The sequence below is a fragment of the Camarhynchus parvulus genome, chromosome 25 (assembly GCF_901933205.1).
Source record: "Camarhynchus parvulus chromosome 25, STF_HiC, whole genome shotgun sequence".
Taxonomy (NCBI): Eukaryota; Metazoa; Chordata; class Aves; order Passeriformes; family Thraupidae; genus Camarhynchus; species Camarhynchus parvulus.
This window is the reverse complement of record NC_044595.1, coordinates 2,096,096-2,119,103: the sequence shown is the minus strand read 5'-3', so window position 1 is coordinate 2,119,103 and position 23,008 is coordinate 2,096,096. Positions and strand designations below refer to the sequence as shown.

Here is a 23,008-nt window from a genome sequence, read left to right as displayed (position 1 = left end):
ATGTTGTTTATTTTTCACCTCCAAGACTTTTTATTTTTTAGCCTTTTCTAAAAGCAAAACAACGATTCTGTGGAATTAACCTACAACAAAACACTTTTGTGCCACATCCTGCAGGAAATATTCTTGAGCAACCAAAAAAGAAAATAAATCAATTTTTCATCTTTTTAATTTTCTTTTTTTTTTTGTTTGAAACTCTTTTTTTCAGTGGGTGGCTGTGATTTCATCAGCAAACTTCCCTGCATGACCAAAGGCAAGAGAAAGAGCTCCAGAATTCTGCACTCAGCAATTTTACACAGGAAAAAGGAGATGGAGCAGGAGGGCAAGTCCCAACCTGCTGCCCTGTGTTCCCACTGTATTTATTATTATTTCTTGCCTTTTATTGCTAAACCATTCCTACACATCATCCTGTAAAATAAAAGGGAAAAAAATGTCGATTTTTGTTCAAGGCTCAGGGCTTTGGGCTTAGCCCAGCGATGTCTGCCTGCCCCAGGACACTTTTTGAAAGAATGAAATCCATACTCAGTGTCAAAAAGCAAACTGAACACAGCAGTACCTGTTAATTTTGGGTTTTGGAACACCTGGGAATGTCACTCATTTCTGGGTTTCCCTTTCTTGTCCTATGATTTTCTCCTCAGAAAAAAAATTTATTAATTTTTAGGTCTACATACAATTAATTAAAATTTTTATTAATTTACATAAATATTAAATGGCATAAAACATGTTATTTTAAATAAATATTAACAATATTATTATTAATTGTTATTAATTTGTTCAAATATTTGTTGATTTTTATGTCGACACATTTCTATAAATTGTAAATATATAAGGAAAAAATTCTCTGCTGAAAGGGTGGCGAGGCATTGGAACGGGCAGTGTGGAATTATCATCCCTGGAAATGTTCAGAAATTGTTCAGTGCTGGGAACTGAGCTGGATTCCAAGCTCTGGCAGGGCTTTTCCAGCCTGGAGGATTCTGTGATTCCAGTTTCCATCACCCACCCTTTTCAGCCAGGAGATAAACCCTCTATTCATACATCTGAAGACACTCCCCAGGTTTTATCAGCATTAAACTTGAGGAAAAAAAAAAAAACAACCTGTCAGAGATGGATTTCCAAAGGATTTTCCTCCTATTTCCATTTTTATTCCCAGGAGGAGAATCCCACTACATCTCTTTGTCTTTCAGTGGTTAAGTGTGCACACTGCAAGTGCTAAATTTTCATTTTAATTCTTCATTGCTGCTTTAAAAGAACACAAAGTTCCCTTGCAGAGCTGCAAGTGAAGCCACACCTGCCTCTGAATGGGTCCCAGGTTTGCTTCCCCTCCTCTGCATCCACAGCACAAATTCATGGGTAGCTTTCCTTTGCTGAAGTGTAATTTGCAGTGCTAAAACTTTTATTTATTTATTGCATTTATATTATTTATTTTTGTATCTTTATATACATTTACTTCTATAGATATTTATATATTATACACAAATACATGTATATTTATGTATAATATATATTAAATATATTATATTACATTATATTACATTACATTATATTACATTATGTTACATTATGTTACATTATGTTACATTATATTATGTTATATTATATTATATCATACTATATTATATTATACTATATTATATTATATTAAAATATTAATATAAATACAATTATATTAAATATATAATTTTTATATTTATAGTATTTTATTATAAATATAATAATTACTTATACTTATATATCATATATTTATTGATATTGATAAGTATATATATTTATATATAATTATATATATAAGTATATATACTTATATATAATTTAATTATATAAATATATATTTATATACTTATATATCATTATGTAAGTATTTATATATTATCAATATCAATAATATATAAGTATATTTATATATATATATATCATATATTATTGATATTGATAACTATATATATACATATATATAAGTATATATATACTTATATATAATTTAATTATATAAATATATATTTATATACTATAGAATTTAAATATATTTACTATATAAATATAATTTATTTATATAAAGTTACCTATATTTATCTTTTTATATATTAACATTATTCTTGTATATTATATTTATATTATATTGATATTTATATTATTTATTTTTATATATTTATATTTATTACGTATATAATGGCAATAAGAAAAAAAAAAAACCTTGGGTATTATATTCGAAACATGTGATGATTTAAAGCCATCATTCCCATTTATTTCCACCCAGACACTTCTAATCCCACTTCAGCAATCAGCAGGATGTTGTTTGGTGTCATTTTTAACAATCCAAAGTGCAAAATGGCAGCAGGGAACAGCCAGACTTAAACACCATCTCAGAGCAACTCAGGAGACAGCAGAGGATCTGAAGGGAGTTCTCATGAGTCAGGGATTTGAAACTCTTGTAAATAATGCAAATTTAATGCAACAGAGCTGCATCCTCTGCATGCAGGGCTGCCTGCCAGGCAGGAGAGCAGCGACTGCCCTGAGAGGAGCTGCAATCTCAAACTGATGTGATATCAATCATATTCTACACCATCACTAATATTTGCCTCCCTTTCTGCTTTCCATTTCAAATGGGATGCACCTCTAAAAAAAAAAAATCAAAAATCCTGATGTATAAACAAAGATGTCAAGGATGAAGAATCCCTGCTGTCACCGTGAGAATTCCAATATTGATTATTTTCTCTGCTAAAAACTCCCAGGGCACGATCTCTTGATGCAAAGGGAAAGTCTCCAGACACTGTGGTGCCTCTTTTGAGAGAAAAATCAGGGAATTATGGAATGTCCTGAGCTGGGAGGGACCCACAGGGATCAGCCAGTCCAAGCCCTGGCCCTGCATTGACACCCCAAAATCCCACCCTGGATTTTGGAGCATTTCCCAAACCCTCCTGGAGCTCTGGGGCTTTGCCCATTCCCTGGGGAGCCTGGGCAGTGCCCAGCACCCTCTGGGGAAAAACCTTTCCCTGATATCCAACCTAAACCTCATTTGATTAATTCAACATCAAACCTCCCTTGAATAAGAGATTTTCAGCTGCAGGAGCCACCTCAATTCAGACATCAAGAGAAATCATTGGTTGGATATTCTAGACTTTTCCAATACTCAACTTATTGCAACAGAGTCTTGTCAAAAAAAAAAAAAAAAAAAAGAAAGAAAGAAAAAGTTTAAAAAAAAAGAAAGAAAAAGAAAAAAAAATAAAACCATCACTGTAATAACAAACTGCCATCAACTCTTCTGATGTTTTCAAGCCAAAGTTAGAAACATCATTAGAAATAATAAGCTTGTTCTGAAATGGAAGAATGTAAAATAAACACCACTGCCAAAATGTGAAGTTATGCAATGAACACTTGAGGATTTCTTGTTCAATGGGCTGGATGCAAACACCTCTGTTTGCAGTGCAGGAAAACCCCAGTGTGAGAGCACTGCAGAGTCTGGAAAAGGCAATTTTAGTCCTTACACATCACATTCAGCACACTTGTTTTGTAAGCACACAATTAATTACTCAGAATCCCAGACTGGTCTGGGCTAAAAGGGATTTTAAAGATTTCATTCCACACCTTCCACTGTCCCAGGCTGCCCCAAGCCCCATCCAACCTGGCCTTGGGCACTTCCAGGGATCCAGGGGCACCCACAGCTGCTCTGGGCACCTGTGCCAGGGCCTGCCCACCCTGCCAGGGAGCAATTCCTGCCCAAAATCCCATCCAACCCTGCCCTCTGGCAGGGTAAAGCCATTCCCCCTGTCTGGCACTGCAGGCCATTGTTAAAATTCTCTCCCTGGCATTGGAAGGCCACAATGAAAGCATCCCCAAATTTCCCTTCTCTTTAAGGTGATTCTTCCTCAAGGGCCAATTCCAGTCTGGGTATGGCAGGGGAGAGGAAAAGTTTTGAGTATGCCAGGGGTCAGGAAAAGGGTCTGGGTATGGCAGGGGACAGGAAAAGGGTCTGGGTATGGCAGGGGACAGGAAAAGATCTGGGTATGGCAGGGGACAGGAAAAGATCTGGGTATGGCAGGGGAAAGGGAAAGGGTCTGGGTATGCCAGGGGACTGGAAATGGGTATGTCAGGGGAAAGGGAAAGGTTTGGGTATAGCAGAAGACAGGAAATGGGTATGGCAGGGAAAAGGAAAAAGGTCTGGATATGCCAGGGGAAAGGAAAAGGGAATGCCAGGGGAAAGGGTCTGGGTACGTCAGGGGAAAGGAAAAGATCTGGGTATGTCAGGCACTCATCACCTCAGCACAAGGTGAGGAATTTTCCTTCCCCTTGGCCAGGTTCTGCCAGGACAGATTGATGCAGGGAGCCCTGAGAACAGGACACAAGCTGGAGAAATGGAAATGCTTCAGCCTTGGGAAGCTCTGGAGCAGGAACAGCCTGAACAGAAAATCCCTGCAAAGGAAGGACTCCAACTTCCAGGGATTCCCTGGATTGCCCTGGCAGTACCACACGAGGGTATATTCTAACCTTGATTACCAAAACTTTTATGTTTATGGGAAAAAAAGAGCAGGCTGTAACCAAACCCTTCAAAAATTCAGCATCTATGCAACTGTAGTTGTAATCCTTGCCATTTATCCTGTTTTCCCTATCTTCTACGGCTGCTCTGATTACATCATGGAGATCATAAAAACAAATCCTCGAGGCAGGGCTACTTCCTGCTGTTTGGAAAAGCCCTGGCACATCTCTCCAGCCACTGCATTTACATATCACCAGGTTGGTTTCTAACTCAGTTGGAAAAGTTTATTTTACTTTTCAGAGCCTGCCTGAGCAGTGACAGGTGAGACACAGCAAAACAAGTGCTTCTAACAGGTAGGAAAAAATAGAAATCCAAGCAGCAGAGATGAGCACAGCACATCCAGGGCCCCATCTCAAACCCCTCCACTTTGTTACAGAAAAGAGACTGAAAATCTCCCCAGTACTTTTCAGAAGTGAACGTGGGAATCATCTTTCACTGCTGTTGAAACAACAAATTGGCACACTGTGAAAGAGCATTTTTTTCCTCCTAATGGCCACAAAATAAAACCATTTCTAACTCCAGCCACTTCAGTATCAGAGGTTACACAGAAAACCAGCAGAACACAGCGGTGCAGAGATGATGAAGTTTTTAAACCCAGCTTAAATGTACCATGACTTGCAAATGACCCCACAGACACACCACTCACTTGCTTTGAAGGACAGTGCTCGTTCTTCTCCTCTGTCATCTTCCCACTCTTGGGAGCCCTTCTTGGCTGCTTGATGCTGGTTTTTATGGCAGGCCGGCAGACATAATTCTCCAGGTTCTTGGGAGGCTTTTTTGTCCTCTTGGCTTGAAGGCCAATCTTGAGTTTGAGGTTTCCCTCAGAGAAGTTGGTTTCTTTCACTGAGAACTGCTGCTGTGCATCGCCCAGAGCCTCGCTCTTGCTGCTCTCTGTGCTCCCCTCCCTGCTCTTCTTCTTCCCCTCCTCCTCCTCCTTGCTGCAGCCCTCGAGCTCTGCTTCCCCTTTGCCCACCAAGGTGCCAATGTTTGCCACAGAGGGGCTTTTCCCAGCAAACCCTTCAGAATCAGAACCCAAGCCTAACATAGCAGTATTCCGAGGGTCCATCACAGAATATTTGTCTTCAGGTGATTTTTTTTTAGGGAAGATTTACAGAGATGTGTTCCTCAGGAGAGCTGTTCCACTATGGGCAGTCAGCATCTTTCACTCTGTGGGAGGAAAAGACAGACAGCATAAACTTGGATTTTCTAAAAGAAATTAAATTAATGTTTAATAAAACCAATACAGAAATATAAAAACAATATAGAAATAATAACAACATATAAAACCAATATATAATAATATATAAAACTAAAACTAATAATAATAATAATAATATCTAAAACCAATATATAAATTATACATATAAAATCAAGACATAATAATATATAAAACCAATATATAATAATAGATAAAACGAACAGGGAATAATATATAAAACCAATATGTAAATAATAATATAGATAAATCAATACATAAATAATAATATATAAAATCAATATAGAAATAATAATAATATATAAAACCAATATATAAATTATATATATAAACCGATATATAATATATAAAACCAATATATAAATATATAACCCAAATATATAAATAATAATATATAAACCATATATAAACTCTATATAATAATATATAAAACCAATATATAAATAATATATAATGCTAATATATAAATAATAATATATAAACCCTATATATTATATATAAAGCAATATATAAATAATAATATATAAATCCTATATACTACATAAAACAAATATATAAATAATAATATATAAACCCAAACAATTGTACTTCAGACAAGCACAGCAGCTGATGTTCCAAGGCACCAAGGCTTCCAGTCACCTCCTTCAAAACCACAATTTAACTGTAAAACTCTTTTAAATAATAAGTGAAAAATAAAAATTATGTGATTATTATAATTTCCAAATTATCCACGTGACATTTCAAATGATGGCTACAGATTTTAATATTGACCATCAAATTAATTTTTTTATTTATAACCAGAGCCCAGTTAGTCCCAGTCTTGCTGCTTCTGGATGCACTGGAAGAGCTGCAGCTGAGGAAGGAGCAGGCAAATGAAAGCCATGAGAAAGCATTAAAAGCCCAGCAATATTCTGGTTTTAATTGTCTGAGCCACGTGTGCATCAGTTTACAAACACACCACAAAATCCACTTGGTAGCTGAGGACTTTGCAGGGCTCAGGAAGAAGGATGGGGGAACAGATGCCAACCCCGAACATTCACACACTGCTTGGTGCTTCCTGAGGCAGGGGAAGTCCACACTTCCACCAGCACAGACATTGGTAGGAATAGAAAATTGACCTATTTAGCAGAAAATAATAGAGGGAATCATCTTAACTACAGCAAATTCAAGTCAGCTCTAAGGGATCCCCAGACCCTCGTGCAGCACTGACCCTGAGCTTCCCTCCCTGCCAGAGAACAAACCAACCCTGTGCTCCTTGTAGTTTTACCATGCAGACAAAAATCAAAATTCCCAAAATCCCACAACTGTTTGGGGTGGGAGGGACCTTGAAGATCATCTCACCCCACCCCTGCCATGGCAGGGACACCTCCCACTACCCCAGGTTGTTCCAAGCCCTGTCCAGCCTGGCCTGGAACCCTTCCAGGGATGGGGCACCCTGTGCCAGGGTCTCACCACAAAGCCATTCCCTCCATCCTGTCTCCAAACCTTTGTAAATTCTCTCTCCATCTTTCTTGCAGGCTCTGAAAAATTATTTGTTGTGAGGGCATTCTAAGGAGAAAATGTTTTAATATATTCAGCACTTAAATACCTTTATTATTTTTAGAACGAAATGGATCAGAAACAGGTCTGAAAAACCACTGATTTGCTGAAAAATGCATCACAGACACCAAACCAGCTTGAATCTTCTGTCCTCATCTTCCCTTACAGTCATTAAGTCATTTATTAAGCCATTAATTGTGAGCAATGGCACGGAAAGATGTCATGATCTCAAAATGAATTTCAAATAAAAATCTCAAGGAGCCCAGCACTTTTCTGGGATTTTTGGCATCCTGGCAGGTGCCAAAACCCACCTGGCCAGACAAAAATTGGGGAAGCAGCAGCAAGGAGCTGGTTTTGGGGTGGCTCAGGAACATGGGGAGAAGAAAGGATCAGGAATGTGAAAGGTGACACCAGAGAGCACCAAGGCAGCTGCAGTGGACACAGGTTGGAGGACAGATGCCAGGATTAATGGGGACAGAAGAAATGCTGCTGGGAGCACCAGATGCAGCCAGTCACAAAGCCAGGCTTCCCTGGCTAAGTCCTCAGAGAAAACAAACTTATTTCCATGTGTTCTGTGCACATTATTCATGGGGTTTCTAGCTGCAGCTCTGGCTTTCCAACTCCACACATCCTCAGCAATCAAACCTGCTATTATTACTCGTAAGACCAGAGGTAATTAGATAAAATCTCCATTTTACAAGGAGGAAAAAAGGGTAGAGCAGTGTGACATGGACACAGAAAGTGAGTCAGTTCAAAGCCCAGTGTCAGTCCAACAGGACTCACCATGTCACTAAAAATGGGTTTTTTCATACACATCAATGTGCAAGGAAAACTGGCCAGCAGGTAAATCATTCTGAGCTGAAGCCTGAATTTGTCCCTTTTCTTGGACTTGAATAATACAATCCCACATGCCAGCATGCACCTCTCAAATCTGTGCTCACACAACTCTTTCCTTCTCTAGAGACTGGACTGCAGAGCAGTGACAATAATTCAGACATTTTCTTACAAATAAAATTAATTCATCAGCTTCAAATATGAAACCAACAGCAAGACTCACACACTGACCTTTAGAAACTCAAAATGCAGAGTGGGAAAGAGCAAAGGAAAGGTGTTCACATCCTCCTCTGTGCTAAGAGGACCAGTAACTATCCCAAAACAAAGTCACTAAACTGACAGCTCCCACAAATACAGAGCAGCTCATTTATTTATCCACTAATTACTCTCAACAAAAATGCTAATCACGGTCCTAATCACCATTTTGCCTCCATCACTGTAATCTTCTCCCAGTAACTCCCAGGATGTGTGGATGCCCTCAGATCTCATCTCCTGATCCCCATGTGCTGTTTCCTCCCTGCCTTACCAAGTTCAAGTTCCTGTCACTGTCTCCAAGGTGTTCTCAAGTGTTCCCTGGCTCTCCCCCTGCTCCTGTTCCTCAGCTGTTGCCCCAGTGATGCCACTGTTTGTTTTCTTTTCTCACTTTCCTTTCTCTGCGCTACTCCTCAGGCTCCCTGCAGGATCTGTTCCACTCCTCCTGCAGGTTGTGCCTTAAAACCTCCTGGATGTCAAAGGAAATGAGCGGCCAAGTGGTGACAGCCACAGTTAAAAAAACTTGGTAAGAATTCACCCTGAAAACTCTGATGCTTGGGACTTTAAAGATCTAAAATGATCATATTTAACCATGTGAGTGAGGTGCTTATCTGTGTTTGCTGCACAAAGTTCCAAGTCTTGTTCTGAATTATCCCTCATCCATGATGTCAGATCATATAATATATTGTAGCTAAGAAATAGTTAACTTCTGATTATAATTATATTCCAAGTCTTGCTCTGAGTTATCCCTCATCCAAAGTGTCAGATTAAATAATATAAAATATTGTAGCTAAGAAACAGTTAACTTCTGATTATAACACTTATATTCCAAGTCTTGTTCTGAATTATCCTTCATCCAAAGTGTCAGATTAAATCACAGAATATATTGTAGTTAAGAAATAGTTAACTTCTGATTATAATTATATTCCAAGTCTTGTTCTGAATTATCCCTCATCCAAAGTGTCAGATTAAATCACAGAATATATTGTAGTTAAGAAATAGTTAACTTCTGATTATAATTATATTCCAAGTCTTGTTCTGAATTATCCCTCATCAAAAGTGTCAGATTAAATCACAGAATATATTGTAGTTAAGAAATAGTTAACTTCTGATTATAATCATATTCCAAGTCTTGCTCTGAGTTATCCCTCATCCGTGGTGTCAGATTAAACCATTATAATACATTGTAGCTAAGAAATAGTTAATTTCTGATTATAATTATATTCCAAGTCTTGTTCTGAATTATCTCTTATCCATGGTGTCAGATTAAATCATATCATATATTGTGGTTAAGAAATAGTTAATTTCTGATTATAATTATATACCAAGTCTTGTTCTGAATTATCCCTTATGGTGGTGTCAGATTAAACCATTATAATACATTGTAGCTAAGAAATAGTTAACTTCTGATTATAATTATATTCCAAGTCTTGTTCTGAATTATCCCTCATCCATGGTGTCAGATTAAATAATATCATATACTGTAGTTAAGAAATAGTTAATTTCTGATTGTGATTATAACATCTATGTTGTCTCACCCTTCACATGAGACTGAAAACAAAATAAAAGTTTTTTAAATGCCTCTCACTTGCCCCATCTCCAGGTCAGAAAAAAGCCTTAATCTGACACGTGGGATTTAAAGTTAACAAAACTTTTGCTGCATTGAAAACCACCCAGTCCCAAATCCCTGCATGGCCTCTCAAGTGATGAGCAAGACACGTCCTCACCATCTCCCTACCAAGCAAATCACATCAAACTCCTCAGCCAGCAGCTTCTGCAGCTCTCAAATCCCTCCTGAAATTGTTCTCCCCCCCAAAAAAAAATTAACTATGAAGCATTTTAACATCCATTTTGACACGTGCCACTGGAACTAAGTGCTGCTCATTAATGATTTCTCTAATGCCATGCACAGTTTTAATACCTGGAATTCATCTTTATTCCCCGGGTGTCACATCCCGAGCCCTTTCTGCCCCTTTCTGTTCTTCTGCTCCTCTGCTTTCCCAAAAAGAAAATCCCACATCCCAGATATGTGTCCCCACACCCCCTCAGCAATATTAACTGAGATTTCCCCCTCTGTTCATTCCTGCTGCTGCTTTTCTTGATGAAAACACACTGTCATGTCATATTTAGAAGGTGAATACTTTTCTTTTGGCTCTTTTCATTGCTTCAGCTCCAAGGGACACTAAAACAAATTCAGCTAAGTGTTAGAAATCCCAGAATATTACTACTAACTCTATGGCCTCCCACAGTCCCCTCTCAAAATCCTTGTCGTCTTTTCTTGGCTAAAGAAGACAGACCACATTCAGAAAAGTGAAATAAAAAGTGAAATAATGTATTTCTCTACATCACAATTCCTGAACAGGGGAAACAGGAGCTCAAGGCCCTTGGATCACCTGCACAAGCATCCTGAAAATGTTTGGAGATGGAGACATTTCTCAGGAATAAAGTTCCTGTCCCCTCTCAAATTCTTTGTCTTCTTTTCTTTGCTAAAGAAGACAAACCACACTCAGAAAAGAGAAATAAAAAAAAAGAGGAATAAACCCTTAAAGTATTTCTCTATATCACAATTCCTGAACAGGGGAAACAGGAGCTCAAGGCACCTGCACAAGCATCCTTAAAATGTTTAGAGATGGAGACATTTCTCAGGAATAAAGTTCCTGTTTGCTTGACAGGAGGTAACAAATAAAACACTTTCCAATCAGAAGCTGCTGGTTTTTTTTCCTGACAGACAGAAATCCCAGGGGACCTGTCTTGTCAGGAAGGATATTCCACAGAAGTGCTGGGAGCAGAGGCCACGCTCAGGGAAAGCACCTGGAACAGGACATGGATTTTTTTGGGAAGAAAAGCAGAGGACAGATACAAAAAACACCCTGGAAAAATGTTCCAGTTGGGAAGCAGAGACAGAGTTTCTCCTGGTTTGTAACCTGGCCCCAGGTTTAATCACAGGGCTGAATTTGGAGGTGCAGGGTAATTCTGTTGGTTCCCTATTCATATGCAAATAAAGGCAAAATTGCTAAAATCTGCATAACCAACGTGTCTGGAGCAAAGGTTCCTCCACCCTTAGGCTGTGAGTGCCAACATCAGCCACACGCTGAGTGCTGAGGGAAAAGCAGTTTGGGAATTCTCCTAAAATGTTATCCCGGCTGCTACAGGGTGAGACAGGAGCTCCCTGAGAGGTCTCTACATCCAGGGCCTTCCAGGGGATTTTTCTGGATAAAATCCTTTTATTTATACCCATCCAGTATAAGATAATGGTCACAACAAACCAGAACTTCCCTTTAAAATCCTTTGGTTATTCCCAACCCACCACAGGCACACCTGTGCCACAGGTAAGGGACACAAAACCAGGGACAAACACAGATTTTGCTTTCTCAGAACAATCACAATTGGTCTCATGACAGATTTTTTCCCCTTTGCAAGCTGGAGATGGGACTCATGACCTCACTGGAGGGGGAGAATGTGGCCACAACAGCACCAGCCCTTCCAACAGCAGCAGAAATTAATTTAATTTTAAAATAGCCAACAATCCAATAGACAACAATATCTGTTTTAAAATACCTTTAACTCAGTAACTCCATGTGCTATTGCCACTTTTCTCTTGTGACAGCACTGCCATTTTTATCAATATGTCTGTCTCTTCCACCAAGGAAAAACCTGCTTTTTATATCCTCCAGGACAGTTTAAACTTTTGAAAACAACTTCAAAAAAAAAAGCTTCTTCTGGAAATTGTAACTCAAATTTTGTCACTGGTTATTATCACTCAAACCTTTTTAGGCTGCCTGTAGCAATGAATTCAAGTCCTAAAAAGAAGTTGTGGTAATTTTGTCTTTTAAACCAAGATGTTTCAGACTTAGAACTGTTTAAAATGAAAAAAAAAAAAAAGAAAGCCTCTCTTTTATACTCTCAGACAGCTGAGAAAAGCTTTGGGTAAGAACACTTCTTAAGAACTCAAGCAGGCAGACAGATGATGATTTTAGAGCCCATCTCTCCCCATATGTTCAAGCAGCTGCCAGAATTTCCCTGTTTCCCACAGAGGCACCAGGGATGATCCCAAGATCCTCAAGATGACCACAGGATTCACCCCAAACCCCCTGGAAAACAAGCGCAGGTGGAATTGAAATTACTCAGCAAGGAGCACAGCCAAAACAAAGCAGTAAAAAAAGGTGCTGGGAAATGAAAATTGAGGAGATTTGAAGGGATGGGGGCAAAGCCACAGGTTCTGTCCCTGCTCCCAGAGCTGCCAGCAGCTCCAGTTCCCTGAGTGGCTCCTGACAACACAGGAAAGTGAATTCGTGTCCCGAGGCCATCGGATGGAAACCCACATTCCAAGCAGCTTCCAGTTCCCTGCTCCATAATTAACAGCGTGCAGAACCACAAACCAAGGGCCAAAACCAGGAGTTAGGAAGTCAAGAGACCACGGAACAGAGGGACAAGGATGGGAACACGTTTTGGATTTTGATGGGAAATGCCAAGATAAGGCTCAACCACCTGAACCCAAATCACCCTCAATAAAGCTCAAATAGGACTTAAAACGCAATGAAATAATAAATAAAACTGAATAAACTTCAGAAGTATCATTTTAGACAAGGAAGACCATAGAGTCTACAAGACACTGACCCAATAAACCAGCCGATATCCCAAAAAAACCCAAAAAAAGCCCAAAAAAAACAGATCAATATTTGGCAGGGACATCCGCCCGTCACTCGGGGCAGGACCGCGCCGTGCCCGGGGAAACTTCGGTGATGCGCAGCCCCGGGCACGGCCCCGCTCCGCAGGGAACCGGGACCCACGAGGGGCCCCCGGGGCCGCTGCCCGGTGCCACCGCCGCCCCCGGGCCCCGGCGGAGCGCGGCTCCCCGGCTCCCGCAGCCCCGGGCCCCGCCGCTGTCACCGGGCCCCGCCGCCAGCGGGGATCTCCCGCCCCCCGCCGCGGCGCCTGTCAGGGATCCCCGGTGCCTCCCGGTGCCTCCCGGTGCGGGCCCGCCCGGCGGGGATTCCCCGGGCCACCCCCGGCCGCCGGGGACCCCCGCGCCGCTCCCGCTCCGGCTCCACGCCGCGCTCCGGGCCCCTGCCGGGGATCCCCCCGCCGCCCCCAGGGATCCCCCGCCCTCACCGGGGATACCCCGCGCCCGCCGCCGCGGCCGGAGCGGGGCTACGGTGCGGGGAGGATAACGGGGAGATGCGGCGGGGGTGCGAGGCGGCCCCGCGGCGGGAGCCCAGCGCGCCTCCCCTCCCCCGGGCCGCGGGCCTGAGGCGGTCCCAGTCCCCGCCCGTTCCTCACCGTGTCAGCGGCAGCGCGGCCGGGGCCGAGCACGGGCTGCTCCGCGCCGCATCCCCGCGGCCGCCCGGGCGCGGACGGGGCCGGGGCGGGACCGGGACCGAGCGGCCGCCGCGGCGGGGCCTGAGCCGAGCGAGGCGGCGGAACCAAAATGGCGGCGGCTCCTGCTCCGCCGCGAGCGAGCGCACGGCCACGCCCCCGCAGCCGGCCACGCCCCCTCCGCGCCCGGCCACGCCCCCAGCGCGGCCACACCCCCGCGGGGCAGAGGGCGCGGTGACCACGCCCCCGTCTTGACCACGCCCTGAATATTTAATCACTCATCTAAACCCCTGACCACGCCCATTAAACCACGCCTCTTATTATCCTGGCCACGCCCACCGGGAAAAGGGCTCAAGAAAGTGAAAAAAGGGAAAAGGAGGGGAAGGAAAAGGGGAATTTTTGCCCCAAAATGATGCAGGTGATTTTTTCATCCCCAAAGCCATCTTTGCCTGAATGCCACACCCACGCGCTTGCCGCTTCTGGGTCGTTAAAGTCTCTGAGTGAATGTGGAATCGTGGGATCTTCAGGGGTTGGGACGGACCTTAAAGGTTATTTATGCTTAACCCTCCTGCCCTGGGCAGAGACATCTCCCACTGGACCAGATCACCCAAGGCTTGTCCAGCCCGGCCTTGGACACTTCCAGGGATCCAGGGGCTGCCTGTGCCAGGGCCTCCCCACCCTCACAGGGAGGAAATTCTTCCTAACAGGTGGCCTCACTTTTCATTCTGTCAATTTGTACCCATTACCCCTTGTCCTATCACTACAGTTCGTGATGAAGAGCCCCTCTCCATCTCCCTGGAGCCCCTTTTAGATCCTGCTCTTCTCCAGGCTGAATATTCCCAACTCTCCCAGCCCTTTTAGTGATATTGATGTTCCCCTTAGACTTCCTCCAACAATTCCATGTCCTTCATATTTTGGGAATGATGCTCACAATATCTGAGGGGAATTACTACAGCCATTTGTAATTGTGGTTAAATAGTGTTTTATTTAGCTAAATAGTGTTTTATTTGCTGCCAGAAATAGGAGAAATTAATTTAAAAATTAATTGTATATGCAACATGTATATGTATACATAAAATCCAAGTGAACAAAAATCCCTGGGACTAAAATACCCACAGCAAAAAGAAATGTGAACTCTTTGCAGAAGCAGAGATTTAAGCTGTCAATACCTGAAAACCTGGCAGTGAAACCACGAACAGCAAATTGCTCTTGCCCTACGCATGCAAAATTCAATCCTGAGGATCCAGATGACTCCTCAGAAATGAAAAACAGCCCGTCCCTGAGCCAGCACTGTGACCTGGAGGCCAAGAAGGCCAACAAAATACTGCGCTGGGTGAGGAAGAGCATTCCCAGCAGGTCAGGGAGTGCTCCAGGCCACACTGAACCTCTGCAGTGCTGTGCCCAGCTCTGGCACCCTCAGCACAGCAGGGACAGGGAGCTCCTGCAGGGTGACAGAGATGCTGAAGGGCCTGGAGGGTCCCTGCCCAGGAAAGGCTGAAGGAGCTGGGGCTGCTCAGCCTGGAGAGGAGCCCCAGCTGAGAGAGGCCTCAGCCCTGGGTGTCCCTGGGTGTCCCTGTCTGTTCCTGGGTGTCTGAGTGTCCCTGGGTGTCCCTGGGTGTCTCTCAATGTCCCTGGGTGTCCCTGGGTGTCCCTGGGTGTCTCTGGGTGTCTCTGGGTGTCTCTGGGTGTTCCCAGGTGTCACTCTCTGGCCTTGTGTGTCTCTTGGTTTCCACGGGTGTCCCTGGGGGTCCCTGGGTGTCCCTTGAGTGTCCGTGGCTGTCCCCAGGTATCCCTGTGTGTGTCCCTGGGTGTCTCTGAGTGTACCTGAGTTTCCCTGTGTCCCCCAGTCTGTCCCAGTCCATCCCAGTGTGCAGAGGTCAGAGCAGCCCCAGGCTCTGCTCCAGGCCCAGCAATGGCCCCAGAGCCACGGGCAGGGCCTGAGCCCAGGAGCTGCCCCTGCCCAGGAGGCAGAACTGCTGCCCTGGGCAGTGCCCAGCCCTGAGCAGAGCCCAGAGAGGCTGCGGAGCCTCCGTGCCTGGGGATCCCAGAGGCACCTGGAGCAGCCCTGGGCCCTGGGATGTGGGAACAGGGTGGTGACCCCAGATGTCACCCCAGATGTGCCCCACAGCGCTCCCTCCCAATCCGCCCCATCCCGGCGCTCTGATTTCATTTCCCCATTTCCAAAAACCTGCCCACAACCCCGCGCTGCCCCCGCCGAACGCGGCGCGGAGGGAGGAAATCAATTAAAGCAATTAACATCGCTCCCACAGAAACGGCGGCACCGAGGCCACGCCTTGGCCACGCCCACATGGCCACGCCCACATGGCCACGCCCTGCGCGACCACGCCCCTTTTGTCCCTCAGCGCTTCCCGTAGCGGCGCCGTCACCGCGGCGGGAGCGGCCCCGGCGGGCCCGGTGAGTGCGGGGACACCGCGGGGACACCGGGGGCCCTTCGGTCACACCGCGTCCCCCTCGGGGGCTCGGCCGCGCCCTCCCGCTGCCCCCGAGGCCGTGCCGAACGGCCGCGCCGCTCCGGCCCCCGCTGTGACCGGGAATGGGGAGCGGAGCCCGGCGGGCAGCACGTGGGGGGCACCGGGGGGACCGGGCCGCGCTCGGTGCGCGGCGACCGCGGGTTGGTTTTGTTTGATTGGGACAAACGGGGCGTTCTGGTGGCTGTAAAGGCACCTTTAGGGTGCGTTGTCTGTAATTTCTGGCGGTAAAACCACGGAAATCCACGCGTGGCGCTCCCGGTGCACCGGGGCCGTTCTAACCTGGCCTCGGTTTCCGTCTCCTTCCCCCGGGGCTGAGCCCCAAAGCTGCGCTGGTCATTCAGGGATTCTGTTAGGATTTGGCAGAATTCTGTCAGAATGCTCAAAATTAACCGCTGGTTTTAAAAGGAATCAGCAGCAAATTTAAAAAAAAATTCAAATTAAAAAAATCAAGTATTAATATAGTTCAGGCTTTGTGACTCCTTAATTTTCCTGGTTGTAGCTGGGAAAGAAGATTTTCCATCCCTGCTTTTTTTTTCAGCTAAAACCGATGTGAAATCAATGGGATCTGCAGGATTTCTCCTTGCTGTGCACCAGCAAAGGATGGAAAATGCCCAAAATCCCTCTTTGCTCACTGCTGAAATAGCAGGACCGGGGGGTTGTTTTTCCCGTGTTTATTTGAGCTGAAGGAATGAAAATTCTCATTTAAACTGTTCACACCCTGCCCTGTGGGGTTGTTTTCCTGCTGCCTGCAGTAACAGGTGGAAATGTTGTTTTGTGCAGGTGAACCAGCTTCGTTTTGCTCACCAATCCCACCGGGGCAGCAGCTCCTCCTGAGAAATTCAGGTAATTAATTCTCCCTTTGGATGCAAATACTGCACCCAAGAACTCTCAAAGCATCCTTGGTAGGCAATATCAGCATTTTCTCCTTGGAAGGTTCTGGGAAAAAAAACCCTGAAAAAGGGGGTTTAAAAAAAATTGAGATTTTATTGTCCATTAAACTATTTATTTTCTATTAAACTATTCCATAAAATGTTTAAATTTTAATTTTAAAATTGAAATTTTTAAAAAAAATTTAATGTAAAACTATTTCTAATCTTTATTTTAATGGCATGGGATGATGATGATGATGATGATTTTAATGGCATGGGATGATGATGATGATGATGATTATTATTATTATTATTTTATTAATAGATTTTCCTAAGCAAGTGGTGCTCACCACCAGTCTGTGTTGCTGCAGAGCATCTGACACTTGCTCTGAATTATTTGTGTGCTTTGTCATGAAAGTCTTTCAACACAAACAGTTCTCTCTCAGCATAAAATAATCAGGCATAACAAAAAAAAACCCAAAATATCCACTTCTGTTCCTGCAGGAAAATGCTGAGAAGCCTGAAAGGACTCGTGCGCCATTCTCTGAAGGTAAGTCCTGTAAGAGCCTGCTGCTATTTCCAATATTTTGACTTTCCTGTGGCCTGGAATGACAATTTTCAGCCATAAAAAATGATTGAACTCCCATTGTGGGCTGAGGAATGAGCAGATCCAGCATCCTCGTATTTCCCTGAGGGGTCTGGGGAGAGGGAGCCTGGCTGGAACCAGTTCTGAGATCCTGCACCTTCCATTCACGTGTCTCTCAGGGATTATTCCGCTCTGCGTGGCTGGGATGTCCAGAGGAACAGCCCACCAGCCTTGCACAGATGCTGGTGGGAAGAGTTTTGCCAAAAATCACAGAATTAAGGGATAGCCTGAGCTGGAAGGATCATTGCCCTGCAATCCCACCTGTGCTGGGAGCTCCCAATGCCCCTGGAGCCCAGGCAGCCTTGGGGCAGTGCCCAGCACCCTCTGGGGCAAAAACCTTTTATTTTGTTTCATTTTCTGAGCCAAAAGTGGCTCGGTGCTTTGGGTGGGTGTGGTGATGCACTCTGCCCCAGCTCCCAGCATCCCTGTGCCGTCCAAGAGCCTCCTTAAACCCTAAACAGCAGCAGGAGCTCACGGAGCAGGTCTGGGATTTTTTTCCTGATGGAGAAGAGTCCCAGCTGTGTGGTTTGCTGCTGCCTTTTCCGGGCTTTTCCCCTCCAGCACAGCCAGGTGGCTGCAGCTCTGCCTTCTGCAGCTCTGGCTGTGCGGTGCTTCCCATGCTGGGCTGGTTGTGGGGACAGCCCGGGAGTCCTGGGACATCGGGGACAGCACGGAATTCCCAGAGATCCCTGAGGACATCGGGAACAGCCCGGGAGTCCTGGGACATCGGGGAACAGCCCAGAATTCCCAGAGATCCCTGGGGACATCGGGAACAGCCCGGGAATCCCTGGGACATCGGGGACAGCCCGGAATTCCCAGAGATCCCTGGGGACATGTGGGAACAGCCCGGGATCTCTGGAACATAGGGGACCAGCCCAGCATTCCCAGAGCCTGGGATCTCTGGATCATGCAGGAACAACCCGGGATTTGTGGGACTTCGGGACCAGCCCGGGATTCCCAGAACCCAGGATCCTTGGGACATCAGGAACAGCCCAGGATCTGTGGAACATGCGGGAACAGCCCAACATTCCTGAGCCTGGGATCCCTGGGACATCGGGAACAGCCCAGAATTCCCAGAGATCCCTGGAAGATGCAGGAAACAGCCCAGGATCCCTGGGACATCGGGAACAGCCCAGCATTCCCAGAGATCCCTGGGGACAGCGGGAACAGCCCAGGATCCGTGAGACACGCAGGACCAGCCTGGGATCCGTGGGACATGCGGGAACAGCCCCTCATTCCCGAGCACGGGATCCCTGGAAGATGCAGGACCAGGCCAGGATCCGTGGAACATGAAGGAAGAGCCCGGGATCCGTGGGACCACGTCGGGACCAGCCTGGTTCGGGACTAATGAGCCGGGGAGCGGGAACAACCGGGAAAGAGCAGCTCTGTGGCCCCCAGCGGACCAAGATGCGGAACGGCCCGGGATCCCCGGAAGAAGATGCCCGGATCCCGGAAGATGGAGGGATCCCGGGAAGATGCGGGAACAGCTCCGGATCCCCGGGAAGATGCGGGAACAGCTCCACCTCCCGGCTCGGCGCTCCCGGCTCAGCTCAGGCACCACGTGATGGTTTCGCTGCCATTTCAGGGATCCCGGAGAAGCGGCTCCTGTCCTTTGGCAGACGGAAACTCAGCCCCAAATCCGCTCCCTGCTCGGGGAAACGGCGCTGGAGAGGCTGTGGGGATGGGGATGGGCTGGGGGTGGCTGTGCAGAGCTCTGTGGATGTTCCAAAGCCCAGGGATGTGCTGGGGATGGCTGTGCAGGGCTCTGTGGATGTTCCAAAGGCCAGGGATGTGCTGGGGGTGGCTGTGCAGAGCTCTGTGGATGTTCCAAAGCCCAGGGATGTGCTGGGGATGGCTGTGCAGGGCTCTGTGGATGTTCCAAAGCCCAGGGATGTGCTGGGGGTGGCTGTGCAGAGCTCTGTGGATGTTCCAAAGGCCAGGGATGTGCTGGGGGTGGCTGTGCAGAGCTCTGTGGATGTTCCAAAGGCCAGGGATGTGCTGGGGTGGCTGTGCAGGGCTCTGTGGATGTTCCGCATTCCAAGCCTCAGGGATGTGCTGGGGATGGCTGTGCAGGGCTCTGTGGATGTTCCGCTCCCAAACCTCAGGGATGTGCTGGGGTGGCTGTGCAGGGCTCTGTGGATGTTCCAAAGCCCAGGGATGTGCTGGGGATGGCTGTGCAGGGCTCTGTGGATGTTCCTGGCATTCCAAACCTCAGGGATGTGCTGGGATGGCTGTGCAGGGCTCTGTGGATGTTCCAAAGCTCAGGGATGTGCTGGGATGGCTGTGCAGGGCTCTGTGGATGTTCCAAACCTCCAGGGATGTGCTGGGGATGGCTGTGCAGGGCTCTGTGGATGTTCCTGGCATCCCAAAGCCCAGGGATGTGCTGGGGGTGGCTGTGCAGGGCTCTGTGGATGTTCCAAAGGCCAGGGATGTGCTGGGATGGCTGTGCAGGGCTCTGTGGATGTTCCGCATTCCAAAGCCCAGGGATGTGCTGGGGTGGCTGTGCAGGGCTCTGTGGATGTTCCAAAGCCCAGGGATGTGCTGGGGATGGCTGTGCAGGGCTCTATGGATGTTCCTGGCGTTCCAAAGCCCAGGGATGGATGCTGAGCTTTTGTTCAGGAGGAGGGACCAAGCACCTTGGTGCTCTAAACTCAGGATATAATATTAATGTATCAACTCAGAGTATAAAATGCTTCAGCAGGGACTGTCCTGAGCCATTTGTGGGCAGTTTGAAATGCGGATTTTTGTAAATGGAACCAGTGATTGGTGAAATGCAAGTCTGTATCTCTGGAGCTCAGGACACCCACTCGCTGCCTGTGTTGACTTTGTAGCACCTCAGAGAGGAGCAATTCCCTCTCTCCAGGTGCTTGGGAGCTGCTTCCACACCCACAGCCCGCTGTGGCAAACTTCCAAAGTGTCCAAATTCTGCAGTTTCATTTGAATCCTAATTACAGGGCACTAGAAGTGGTTTCTAGCTTGTCAACTTTACCTGCACTGTGTTGTAAATACTTTAAAACTAATAATCTAAAATTACCCCTCGTGAGTCTTCATACAATGCATATTCCATAGTTCTCTTTCTCCAAAGTATTGAGCCTTGTTTGCAAAGCCATTTTTTAAAACTTATTTCTGGTTGAGTTTCTCTCTCAACAATGTCTATCCTATTCCATGACATTTCTAAATCAGCATTTCTTATCTCAAAGTTTACATACAAATAACACACTGTGTGAACCTTCTGTCAAGTTTTAAGAATTTTCTAGGAATCCATATCCCACAGAAACCACCACGAGGTTCCAGGGGGTTTTGGGAAGGAGCTGTGGTGCTGAGGCTGCAAGTGACAGTGTAAAATAATGTAATTTACACTTGAGATGTGCTGTGCTGATGGAAAAAAAATAGAAATTTAATGTTTGGCTACAAGATCAGAGGACTGGACTTGTATTCTGAGTTCCACTCCCTTCAGAGAACTCGTGAGGAGCTGCCCTGTGTCCCTTAGAGATTCCACATCCTGCTGAGCTCAGTTTGGGCTTTTTTAAAACATGGCATTGCTAATATTGGTTTGATGAAGCATCATTTAGCTCAAGGCTGTTTCTGCACATCCCTAAAACCTGAACACAGAGCAAGAATTCCATCCTTGCTTCGTTTTCCTTCAGCCCTGCAGTGCTCAGGGCTGAGGATTCGTGTGATTCCCCTGGGAGAGGATGGGCAGGGAGCTTCCCTGGCAGCTGAGCAGAGCTCGGAGCCCTCAAACACTCACCTGGGCCTTGAGGAGGAGAAAATGTGAGATCTCAGAGGGACCTCCCACCACATCCAGTCCCACCCCCTGCCACGGGCTGGGACGCTTTGCTCAGTCCAGGATGCTCCAAAGCCCATCCAGCCTGGCCTTGGATGCTTCCAGGGGCAGCCACAGCTTCTCTGGACCCCCTGTTCAAGGATGTTCAAGGAAAATGAGAGAGGTTCTGATCCCAGGCTCAGCGCTGACATTTTCTGGGTTGATCAGGTGACAAGAGTTGCCTTCTGTGTTTATTCATGTATTAAACTGGCATCTTCGTGCCTTGCTCAAGGCTGTAAATTGTCACCTCCGTGGATTTTCTACCAAAATAAGCCATCCTAAAGGATCATTTGCATTTGAGGAGGAAAAGGGCAACGTGGGAACAAGACGTGTTGGGCGATCTCCTTATTTGCGCTGCCGCTGTTTGTTCCAGAGGCTCCAGGCTGGTTTCATTCCTTCCCCTAACAGGAGGGCAAGTGCCCAAATGCTGATTCAGGCATCTGGAATGTGCCTGATCCCGCTTCCCCTGGAGCCCTGGTGGCTTTGCAGAGGAGCCCTGGGGTGGCAGCAGAGCTGTGTCACACCGCAGCTGTCCCTGGCTCTGAGCTCTGCATTCTGCTGCTCTCACCCACACAGACAAAATAGGAAACTGCTGCCTCTGTTCAGCTGCAGCCGGCCCTGTCAGTGCTGCAAGGGGCTCTCAGCTTCTCCCGGAGCCTGTCTGGAGGATGCACTTTGTAAATCGTTGACAAATGTTGGTGTTTTCTTTCACCACAACATAATAAAATGCTTGTCCTGCCCGCCCGCTCGCTGCCTCGCCTGTTTTGGCTGGGCTTGGCAGGCAGGCTTCAGCAGTCTGGCTGGGGGAAAAAATGGATTAATCAGCTTAGCTGGCTGCTTTGGTTTCTCAGCCACGTCTGGATCCTAAAATGCCGGAGTCTGGATGCAGGGAAATCAGTGTAGGGAGTGGAATTATAAATATCAAATAGTGGGCAGAGCTGCACTAATCCCTGGGTAATTGAGGTGATTATGGATTGTTAGGCTGAATTTTCAGGGTGCTGCCACTCCTCAGTGTGGGCACTTCCCAGCACTGAGGCCTCAATGGCATCTTAAGGAATTTTGTGTAAATTGGGTAAAAAAACCTGAATTTTGTGTTGTGGGTAAAACTCAGGCGCAGGGCTTGGCTCAGTGAGGTGGAACTGGCTCGGGTTGGAATGGTTTCAGTGCAGGTATCTAAATGTGCAGTCTGCTTCTACAGCGTGCAGCTTTTCCATGCTGAATTTCCATGCTAACGACGAGTTTTCATTCTAATTGCAATCAGGGTTCAGCTCTGGGTTGCACGTGCCCCGTTGGGATGGAAGAGGGCTCAGAACAGACTCCCTGGGCTGGTTTTCTCCAGCAATCCTTGGCTGCTGACAGCCTTGTTGTCTCTTTGCCAATCGCTCGTTTTTAAAATTTCTAAAAGTTTAATAGTAATAAAATGGTTATAAAAAAATAGTAATGAAATTAGAGTAATAAAAATTTGGACAGTTGGGATTTAGGACAATATG

The 23,008-nt window shown here is 46.1% G+C and overlaps 2 protein-coding genes across 2 annotated transcripts in view; one reads left to right on the top strand and one right to left on the bottom strand.

Annotated features, from left to right (window-relative positions):
• ASH1L (ASH1 like histone lysine methyltransferase) overlaps window positions 1-13,808 on the bottom strand; it is a 68,982-nt gene extending 55,174 nt beyond the window's left edge. The window contains exons 1-2 of the mRNA XM_030965178.1: window positions 13,650-13,808; window positions 5,175-5,695 (exon numbers count right to left, since the gene is read on the bottom strand). Of these exons, the coding sequence (XP_030821038.1) occupies window positions 5,175-5,594 (420 nt within the window). The 5' untranslated portion in view covers window positions 5,595-5,695; window positions 13,650-13,808. The remainder of the gene's footprint in view (window positions 1-5,174; window positions 5,696-13,649) is intronic.
• Window positions 13,809-16,043: 2,235 nt separating this feature from the next.
• Window positions 16,044-23,008, top strand: part of DAP3 (death associated protein 3) — a 22,907-nt gene continuing 15,942 nt past the window's right edge. The window contains 3 exon segments of the mRNA XM_030965256.1: window positions 16,044-16,100; window positions 16,958-17,020; window positions 17,551-17,596. Coding sequence (XP_030821116.1) covers window positions 17,555-17,596 — 42 coding nt within the window. The 5' untranslated portion in view covers window positions 16,044-16,100; window positions 16,958-17,020; window positions 17,551-17,554.